Raw genomic sequence first — 10,911 nt, 5'->3', positions numbered from 1 at the left:
CAAGAAGCACCCGCTAGAGTTAGGCGCTACAACAAGAAGCACCCGCTAGCAGAAGTTAGGCGCTACAACAAGAAGCACCCGCTAGCAGAAGTTAGGCGCTACAACAAGAAGCACCCGCTAGCAGAAGTTAGGCGCTACAACAAGAAGCACCCGCTAGCAGAAGTTAGGCGCTACAACAAGAAGCACCCGCTAGCAGAAGTTAGCCGCTACACCAAGAAGCACCCGCTAGCAGAAGTTAGCCGCTACACCAAGAAGCACCCGCTAGCAGAAGTTAGCCGCTACAACAAAAAGCACCTGCTGCTGTAGGAGCTCAGTCACACTGAATAACTTTTAATTAAAACAGTTCGTAAATGGATAAAAGACTCGTAACCCTACCCCAGATGAACATCTGTCCAGTATCTAAGCGTTTGTTTCTGCTGCAGAGTCAGAGCCTCCCAGGTTGCAAAGCACCTCCTAACAGAAACAACTTCCGGTCTTGTACACTCCTGTCAAGTGAGGCCGGTCAGTGTTGAGTTCGCGAACTTACAGTCACTCTTCACCGGAAGAAATTAAACTACAGCAAAGCTACTCTAGAGAGAAATGTAGTTTGGTAAACTAAAGTTACTTAGAAAAAGCAGTTCAAACTACTTTGTAAAAATTACCAAACCGACAACATACTGTGACACAAAATTATAACATAAAAAACGTGAACAAAAAATGCCACTCAGTTGAGTTTATTTACGAGACAAAAACTGTCCTAAATAAAGCAATCTCACCTAGGCATTTTGCAAAGATATTACATATTTCTTGTAAACACATTTGTATTTTGTATTATCTAAAATAGTAACAAATATGAGCCTGTTGTGTTACTTGTCATTTTTGCAACATCTGACTTGTACAAACTTAACAACTAAAGCAGTCTACACCTTTCAGACCATCTGAACACATTGAACACTGATCTAAATGAGCCTATCTTTTATTGCTACTTCTCAGAGTAGAATCTCTTGTTTATATGACATATGAGCAGTCTCTCAGAGTTCATATCCAATAGGAGTTTAGGGTTAGAGAAGCAATGGTAAAATAAAAAAATTAAAATCATTCCTTTCTATTTATGCCCCAAAGTTATTTGTAGTTGCAGCAGCTAACTACACAAAAATGGCAAAAGTGTAATTTTACTACTTCAGTCACTACACAAATATAAATGTAGCTGAACCACCAGCAAACTACTGCAAAATGGAGTTGATCTGATATAGTACATTTTTACTTCAGGCTTTATTTATAGTTGTTTTTTTTTGTGATACTGAGAAAATCCTCAGTCCATATAGCTTTTACATTCAGTCACATACAGTATAAATACTTAAATGAAAACCCACTCTTTGTATTTTATGAAACACATTTTAATGCTTATTCAGTAGCTGGCTGAAGCAAAAGTTTCCTCTTTTGATGAAGAGCAATACTTTGTTAGATGAGTATCATTAAGAAAAACCTGCAGAGCCAATTAACCAACTAAGAAGTGTCAAGATCAGTTTATGTACAGAGGCAAGCATCTGGACCCAGGAGAGGCAAGGCAATCAATGTAGTGTGCCGCTTCCTGTCGTCTTCCTCATCCCATTGGATGACTCCGAGTGAGCACCAGCTCTATCACTTGTTTCTCATATTTCCATTTGTTTATTGGTTTTTCTGTGTCTGTCTTATATTCCGGTCACATTCACATCCCTCCTTCTCTATCTGTCTGGCTTTCCCTCCATCTTCCTCCTCACTCTTTCTTCCTGTCTCTTTTTGTTTCTGACCGCATCTCTCCCCTGATTTCTCCTCATCCACTGCTCTCTCTGCCCCTCAGGACTATTGTGTTTACTCTTTGTCTCGTTCTCCTCTGGTGGAGGATGGAGCCGTGTCTCGCCGTCATGGTTACCATGGGGTTGCTGTGGGAATAACAGCTGCCACTTGGTTGTTCAGAAACTGACAGAGACGAACAAGAGAGGAAAAAATGCAATAGAGTAAAAAACAAAACAAAACACAAACAGTTTGAAACCTCAAAGTCAGAGTTTGGGTGTTTTATTATTTTTTTTACTTCCAATAGGCCTAGGTTTGTATTAGAAAGTGAATGTAATGAACAGACACACACACCTGAAATGTAATGCAGAGAAGTGAAAGCACCCTCACCTCCCTACCTTGTCTGCTATTCCCAAGGTGCCACAGGATAAATCACGGAACTACAGAGCTGTTTATCACCCAACAGAGCAACACAATGGTTGTGCTGGTCAGGTCCCAGGTGTGTGTTTCTCTGTGTGTTTATATGCGTGAGAGTATAAACGTCCAACAATTGCTCCCCTCTGGCCAGTGCTATAAATATGGCAGAGCTTCTCATGTTGCCAGGTTAGATAACAGCTAAACAAACGGTGGTGAACGCTGATAAAACAGAGGCATTTAACTTTACTGAAACAAATGTATAAAGAAATGCATGTACAAGAAGAGTTGCAGGTTGACCTCATTCAACACAGCAAGCATTTCCCAGGGGCGATATGAAGTGATATTGTGGTATGATGGGATTTTCTATAAAGCAGTTTAGGACATGTTTTGGAGTTATGTCTGTCTTAAAGAACTGGCAAATAGCAGCTTTGAATGACTAGAAACAAGTTAGTATAAATACATCTTGGCCTATTCAATGCAAATTGTTTCTTCAGTCAGGATCAGCACTATGTGAGACAGACTGAGCATTTCATTTACTTGTTACATCAAAAACCTGGCCTGATTGTCCAGATATGGGCCAGCTGATCATTTATTAAATTTGCATCGGATGTGAACCACTGCCAAAAAAAAGTGCCCAAACATTTCCAAGGCTCCTTACAAACATAAACTGGCAAATTTACTTACTGGCTAATTGTATCAGTCTAAAAATGATTGCCTACTGAAGTACATTTGCTGATTGCTAAGCATTTAGTGAAATTAGCATCTTAATTTAAAATATCCACAACCTTAAATGAAATTAGGCTTCATTTTCATGAGTAGAAACATCACAGAGAAACTTTGGCACATTTGCCAGTGAAGTTTTAATTAATCTTTGAGAAAAAAAAGAGAGAAAAAAGAAAAGTGTGGTCTTTGTAAACATCTATATATATTTTTCATATCATGTCATTTCCCGCATTTAAAAATACCTTCCTCTTGACTACATTATTTCCAACATCAGAACGAGCCATGCATTAATACACTCATGGATGGAATGTGAAGAAATACACACACACACACACACACACACACTAGGGAGGGAATCCAATTTCCAGGCATTTTGACTGTGGGACAGGTTCGCACTCTAATTCATTAATCTAGCATATGAAACTCAGCCAGGACACACAGGGTGAGCCCTTAGAAGGAGGTTACAGCACCAGCTGACACACACAAAGACACATGTACATGTGCAAACAATAGAGAGATGAGAACAAGGGGAGGCATGAGGATCCTAAAGCAAAGAAACACACATGTTGAAAAGAGGAACATATGATAAGCAACATATGTTGAAATTCACCCACAGAGAGAGAAGAAATGACTGACAAACTATACTGTCACATTCACTACAAGGGCAAGCAAAGTGAGGAACATCAAAAGGGAATGAGACATAGACACACACAATGTCTCACACATACCAGCAACAGTCAAGAAGACAACGGCTTGCAGATAAATGGTTGCTAAGCAACAGGCAAGAGGCTAAAAATATGGTTGTGTTTCTTCACTTACTTAGAAAGCATGCACACACACACACACACACACACACACACTGAGACGTGCTCCAGCGAGGCTTATCAACCCTTTAAAAGCCTTCGTTTCTAAATCAGTCCCAGGATTCTAGTGTTCTGTGGCGTCAGCAGCACTACTCTCCTGCCCACTCATTCTCTTATAGAAGCTTCATTGAGTCGTTGCAAAATAAAAAAAAAGAGTTTGGCCCAGCAGGCGTCCTGTCAAAACTGGCAAATGGCTGATGGTCTCTATCATGGGGCTTCACTCCTGTGTTTAAAGATATTGTGTGAGACATAAATGACTAAAGAAAGTGAGACGACAAAAGGGTCTGGGTGGTCAGTCAGACTGTTTCAGACAGATGACTACCAGGGCTGTAGTGAATACCAAGGAAACTAAAGTCATGACCGGATAGGTATAGGGTGACTGGTAAATAAACAGGAAGTTAGTTATTGTAATTTGGGACTGCTTACACTATTGCAGTCGCTGACACACAGCTCACTGAGGCAGTTAAGCTACTACACTCAAATTGCTGCAGTTCGCATCAAAATTTATCTCCTCAGTATTTTGAAAATCATAGTAAAAACCTAACATGCTGGACTATCCTTTAAGCCAGCTCCTCAGTGAGGTGGAAATTTGGGCATGCCATTGTGTCTAATTCCCTGACAGCAATGTTAAGTATATTTTGGAAACAGAGCGTCAGAGCAGGTGGCCAAACTCCTCCTATTCTCTTTTCTTCTATAGCTGTCAGAAAGCGCAGGGAACTGGTGTGGTATTTATAATGTCACATTTGAGGGGAGAGAGTAATGCATACAAGCGTTTGTATCCCCATGGATCAATGCCTCTCTGCTCCAGATCACCCACTTATCTCCCATTTGTACAAGAGCTGCTGACCTTGGTGAGGCTGCGTCAGACGAGCTTGCGCCTGTTTAGCCCAGTCTTGACTGAGCTGGCTTTGTACAGCCTGCATTTACATTAGGCTGAAAGCAGTGGGCAATTCATCCATATTAAACAATATGGATCGTGGGCAGGTTAATTGTGTTTTTCAGTCCCATTTTACTCGTAATGAACAGTGCTATAACAAAAAGCAAAATTCTTGTTTTCTTTCAGGAGGATTTTTCCTTTAAGTTTACAATCAGCATTGTGGGCAGCTGAGAGAAAAAACACTCGCTACCTTCTACGCTGCTGTTAACAAGGGGAATGCATTTACCAGTTATCTGCACTGATAAGCCATACGCTCTGCCTTCTGTCCAGCCTCAGTCCAGCCCTTGGGCAGAGCAAGGGTGTTAACACAAGCATAATGTAAATGCGGGTTTGAACACTTTCACAGATGGAGGACAACAGACTAGTGGGTTTCCTGTGATATGTGGCATGTTCTCATTTTTAGCTATTCTGATATCTCACTAATTTTTACGCACATCACATCTAATGACAGACCTTTGCACAAAAACAAAATAAATAGCACCATTTTCAAAACAGGCTCATATCCATAATAATTTAGCACATTTAGCTGTGTAGCTTTATGAATGAGTATTATTTTTCACTACAACTTGCAGCTTGTGGTACTTGTACGATATCTGCAAGGTATAACTGCACACTGAAAATGAATGTTTGTTTTTTTTTACCTGTGACTTAATCTGTGACAATGTTCACTGGAAAACAAAGACTCCTGTTTGGTGTTTTGGGTACAAAGAAATGCCCATTGTGATATTTCAGAGCTGCCATACATTTCCCTTAATATTCTACTCTTCTCTCTGTCTGTGAGGCATCCAAGGATTTATGTTAACCACCTTTTTCCCTTGTGATAGATTTCCAAAAATGTCTTCTTGAAAAGGGTGTTTGGATCTTTCTGGTCTTCGTCCAGGGTTTCCCCTACAAAGAGTCAGACTTAAAATATATTAAATATCGTTTTTGCACACAGATCAGTAATTTTCTTATATTATTACATACACTTAGAAACACCGAGTATAGTCATAGTTTCGATTTGTTGTCAAATCACTGTCACAAGCAACGTCTTCACAGTTGTTGTCATGGTGACAGCCAGTCAGATCCTTCATGTGTCTGGTTTATTGACGTCTCTTGGTGTTACATCATTTCCTGCTTGGCTGCAGCTGCTCACATTTCCCCATGATTTTAATGAAACTTTAGTGTAAACAGTGTAGTTCAGAATGTGTAGTGCACAACGACTATCATGAGGTGGAATGCTTGCTCCCTGGAGCTCCAAGACTTTCTCATTTTAATTTCCTTTGTTTCTCCATCCCACTTTTGAGATTTCTTCCTGGCGCTAATCTGTTATGTCAGTCCAAGTCACATCTCACGTAACTGAAAACTTTCTTCATCCTTTCTAATCATACAGTATTTACAATTTTTTTGTAACAATTGCACAGTAACAACATCAACACGTGACGCCATTTAAAAGTCTAGAAAAAAGGGAGGCAGGGTTAGGTTTCTTTCACAAGATAAAATAGAGAGGAGCTTGAGATTGGTTAAAATAAAAAAGAGGGTTGACTACAGCATTTCATTATCACAACTTTAAAACAGTTCCTACAGGGGAGGTAAGAGTAAGGTGAGAGGGAGGGACGTGTGTGCACTCTGAAGAATGTTTGCAGGACAGTGTACAGTATTGTGTGTGTCCATGTGTGTCCATGGTGGAAAGATAATTTTGCACAGTGAGTTCAAAAAGAGACACAATATAGAAAAAACTGCTTGTCAGTTTTCATTTTGCTCAGAAGTTGGTGGCTGGTCCTCTGCTCTAGAATCACCTGAGGGCACCAAGGTTTCTGTGTGTTTGTGTGTGTGTACATTTAGGGGAGGGGGCGTTAAAAGTCAGAAGTCACTAATAGTATCAGATAGAGTTCAATATGTAGGGTGGGAGGATCCACAGTTCCCATGGAGACGAGATACAGGTACAACAGAAAAAAGTCGAAAGTGTCAGGAGGGGGCGTAGAATTTTTTTTGCCCATCCATTCTTCTTCTTTTACTTTTTTCCTTGTCTTCTTTTTCTCTAGTTGTTCTCCAGACTTTCTCTTTTCCCTAGTTCAGTCACCTCCAGCTTCCTCTCTCAATTTTTCCCCCTTTTCTTCCTTCTCTTTTTCATTTGTCCTCTCAGAGCCCAGCTGATTGGCTGACAGCTCTTCTTGCTGTTTGTGTCTTCTTCTCTCCTGCTGGTTTGCCAGTATACAGGAACAATGTCAGCTCTTTAAAGTCTGCATTGCAGTTTTTTTGTAATTAAGTAATTCTTAATTTACAGGCTTTGTATTTCCAAGTTTCTTTGTCACTGGATAGATGGTTGGATCTCTGTGCCTATACAGAGCTGTCAGTGCTAAGAAAAATAATTGGAGAGAACAAATGTTCATAATGGTTGATAGAATTTGTCAGGAAAAAGATGTTTTTAACAAAAAAATCTGTATTTTGCACATTTAAAAAATGAAATCTGGACATGTTGATCCCTTAGAAATATCAGAATCAGCCATAGTGATCCACCTGTAGCCCCTGTTCTTTTATGAAGAGTCCCCATCGCTTTCTGTCTCTCTTCATATTGACAGTGGGTCTCTATCCCTCCCCTCTCCTCTCCATCTAAAACCCTGTTATATGGCAATAGGCCTCCAGTGAAGCCAGCAGGATGTAAATCAACCAGAGCATGATGAACAGCAGCGATGTTAACAACTTGCAAGTCCGCGGCCCACCCAGCTCGCCGCCGGCCACAGTCGGCCGCCTCCGGTACAGTAGCGTGACCACACTCAACACAGCCATTATGGTGTAGAGGGTGACGGAGAAGGCCAGGCTTCCTGGGTCCACCTTGAATGGTTCACCTTTGGACTGCCAGACAACGGCGGCAATGGTCCACGCCACACCGATGCCCAGGAACACGTTGACAGCATTGGAGCCCGTCACATTGCCAATGGAGGCATCAGCGTACTGGTCCTGGATGGCAGCGACCTTGCTGGCAAATGTGTCTGGATGGGACAGACAAAAAAGTTTTAGAGCAATCTTAAAGCTTTTGTTGTTGTTTTTGGCCCCATGTGTTTGGATCCGAAACTGATTTTAAACCCTAAATCAAACATACAATCAAGGACTTCACACTGCTGATAACTGCAAAAAGAATTTAACATGAGAACAACACAATGTTGAAGCGAAACAGCATGGCCATTTAGTCTGGCTATCAGGCTACAGTGTCCCTTCTTCATGCACTTTCATTTTAATGCAGTATCTGAGATCAAGACTTCAACCAGTGTCGCCACTCTGAGGATGAATCTGTGCAAGATTCTGCAAAATGTCCTCAGCACCACCGCAGATTTGAAACAACACTGACACTATTTACATGGCTCAGATGGTTACAAGTGAGCTCCATAAACAGCTTTTAGTAGTTCACAGTCTTCAAAAAAGCTTCCAATCACAATTTGTCTCTAACCGCCTGAATCTGCAAATCTGGTGTAAACCGGCCTGATAATCCTTGAATGTCTCTCTAATGTAATAATGCAGAAATGCTTTTATAAATCTAGAGGAGGGCTGAGGGAGGGGGGGTTAGGGTGCATGTCAGACAGTGGGGGAAAAGAGAGGAGATAAATGTTTCTAAGTTTTAAGGAGATAATCAAACACTCCCAGAGGAAAGTACATGGCTGTGCATCACATCAGCAGAGTGAATACACATTTTCACTCACACACACACTGAGTACTGCAGCGCACACAGGTCAGAATGATGGATGATACAATAGTTAAAACACAACATTCAATAAGAGGAAGAAAGAGAGAGAGAAGGGAAACACCAAGCCAGGATGCTAAAATGACTGGGACGAGGCACAAGGGTAGATACATGAGGTGGAGTATGAGAAAGGAGGAAGAGTAAACGTGCAGAGACGGATGATGGGAAAATGGAAAAAAAGAAAAGCCAATAACTTAACACAAGCATGTCTTGTGACTGGACACACACACTTTGATAATGGCTATCAAATCTGCATGTACAGCTTCCAACACGTTGAAGGAATTGAACTGAATCAGACGCTTCTTTTCAGAGACCTTGACTTTTCCAGACACGGCTGATGAGAGGAATGAGGAAGGGCACTGAATTAAAACCCTGGGATGATGCGTCACCTCCGGGCAGTGACAACCTCAGGCTGAAGGCTGAGATAGAGCTGAAGTTTTACAATTCAATTTTGATTGCCAGGCTGCTTACTGAGGGCGGCGGCTGTAAGGAGGAGGAGAAAGGATCAATCTTCCTCCTTTTATTAGTTTATTCACTTGTCTGTCATATATGGATTTTGAAGGAAATATGAATCTTATTTTATGTTTACTGCTATTTAAAAACGTCTGTGTGAAGAAACATGAACTATTGGGCCTGTTTGACTCTGGGAACCTACTGACCTGTAACAGGACATATCGCCCTTGTTTCCACTGCCCTCCGCCCGCTTTGGAGACGATTTCCTGGGGCTAAATTTTGGCACCCCTCATGAGCTAGTACTACATCAGGTTCCAGGAATGCAAGTGGGGGAGGATGTGGTTGCTGTCACCCGTGATTCGTTTAATGGCAGTGTACTCGCATCTCAAATATTACAATGTTACATGCACAGTGTATGAGCCTACTGTATACTCACTGCTTTAGAGGTAAAAGTCAACTGGTGTAAGTCAAATAAAACATTACAGTCAAAACAAACACCAAGGATATATTTTTATTTCCTAGCAGAAATGAATTTTAATTGCAGTTTGACCTTGGTTTGCTCAGGCGTTACTGCATGTAGTGGGAGTGAGGAAGATGTGGGAAATAACCACTCACCTGGCACCGATGTTCCCAGTGCCACAAACACAACAGCCGTCACTGAATCCTTCAGCCCTATTGTGCAGCCAAAGTGTGAAGCCAGATCTCCGGTGACTGCTGTCAGGACGCCAATAAGCGATATGGAGACGATGAAGCAGGCCCAGCCGTTCCAGTACTCCGTGGGCGGGACAAAAGCGAACAGAACCTTCCAGAAGACTGTGAGGAAGTGCATGATGTAGTCAAAGCAGGACGGCAGCCGCTCCTCACCGCTCTCCTCCTCATCATCATCTCCTGTGGTGGGATCGGGTGGAAGAGAGGAAGATAGCAGAACAAAGCAGAGAGACAGTTCAGAGGAGGAGGATGAGACAGGTAACATTTTTACTTTAATTTAAGTAGGATCAGTGGCAGGAATGAAATGAAACTGAATAGATTAAAGTAGATTTGTGATTCAGGTTCAAATGCATGTTATTGCATTGCATGTAATTTAAAAAAAACTTTTTCTCATCCTCCATTATTTTTTCAAAATGATGTCAAGAAAGATTCACCCAAAATCACCGTTCAAAAATCACAGTGGTGCCTAATGTCCTGTGTGTGTCTGTGTGTGTGTGTGTGAGTGAGAGAGAGAGTTACCTGCGCTGACAGTCACGGCACTGACAAACTGCTCCCTCCAGCTGCTGCTGCCCACCACTAAGGCCAGGTTTGTCTTCTTGATCAGCTTATCTACTGTGCTCTATACGCGTACATCATACACAAACACACAAACACACAAGCAAACATGCAAGTACAGAACAGGAAAGTCACAACCCCTGAGTGGTTAATTTACTTGTAGCCACTCAAAGGGGAAAATGCAGGTTCCAAGCCTTTCAATTAGTTCCCATGTTGCAAAGGTACATTTAAAAAGTCAATATGTCATAATGAAAATTTGAGGAAAAGGGTGTTGTGAAACTGGCTGTGATGCCATGAAATCTAGGAAAAGCCTTCGGGCAGTCTGGTTGCGTCTTCTGTTTAAAGCAGTGAGAAAGGGAACTAATAAAAGATGCTTGCAGTGGCTATGGAGCATCGCACCAGCAGTCATTATCATAACAGAGCTGTCAGGGCTTTGTGAGGTGAAAACCCTGCATGGTTTACTATATAATAAGTGAAGGGCAGGATAAAAATAAAGTACAAAACTTACAGCACACCAGCAGTATCAATAATAGAAATAAAAAAAAATAATAATTCCAGGGACAATAAAGGATTTATAGATTAGGATACAGGACCCAGACACCATTAAAGCATTTCAGCATTGTACAGTAGAAGACAGAAGAACTAGCACTGCATGCAAAGGTGAACTAAAGAGTGAGAAAGATAACCTTTTCAGTCCTCTTCATAAGCACATTTACTGCTCTCTGCACACACATACACACACACACAATGACACAAATGGACAAATGAGAAAATGCAAACTGAAG

The 10,911-nt window shown here is 41.4% G+C and overlaps 1 protein-coding gene across 1 annotated transcript in view; it reads right to left on the bottom strand.

Moving 5' to 3' along the window:
- Window positions 1–803: 803 nt before the first annotated feature.
- LOC109965816 (sodium/calcium exchanger 1-like) overlaps window positions 804–10,911 on the bottom strand; it is a 77,717-nt gene continuing 67,609 nt past the window's right edge. The window contains exons 15-17 of the mRNA XM_020610140.1: window positions 10,091–10,190; window positions 9,479–9,751; window positions 804–7,664 (exon numbers count right to left, since the gene is read on the bottom strand). Coding sequence (XP_020465796.1) covers window positions 7,285–7,664; window positions 9,479–9,751; window positions 10,091–10,190 — 753 coding nt within the window. The 3' untranslated portion in view covers window positions 804–7,284. The remainder of the gene's footprint in view (window positions 7,665–9,478; window positions 9,752–10,090; window positions 10,191–10,911) is intronic.

The sequence above is a fragment of the Monopterus albus genome, unplaced genomic scaffold, assembly GCF_001952655.1.
Source record: "Monopterus albus unplaced genomic scaffold, M_albus_1.0 scaffold104.1, whole genome shotgun sequence".
NCBI classification, from domain to species: domain Eukaryota; kingdom Metazoa; phylum Chordata; class Actinopteri; order Synbranchiformes; family Synbranchidae; genus Monopterus; species Monopterus albus.
This window is presented reverse-complemented; position numbering and strand designations above follow the sequence as displayed.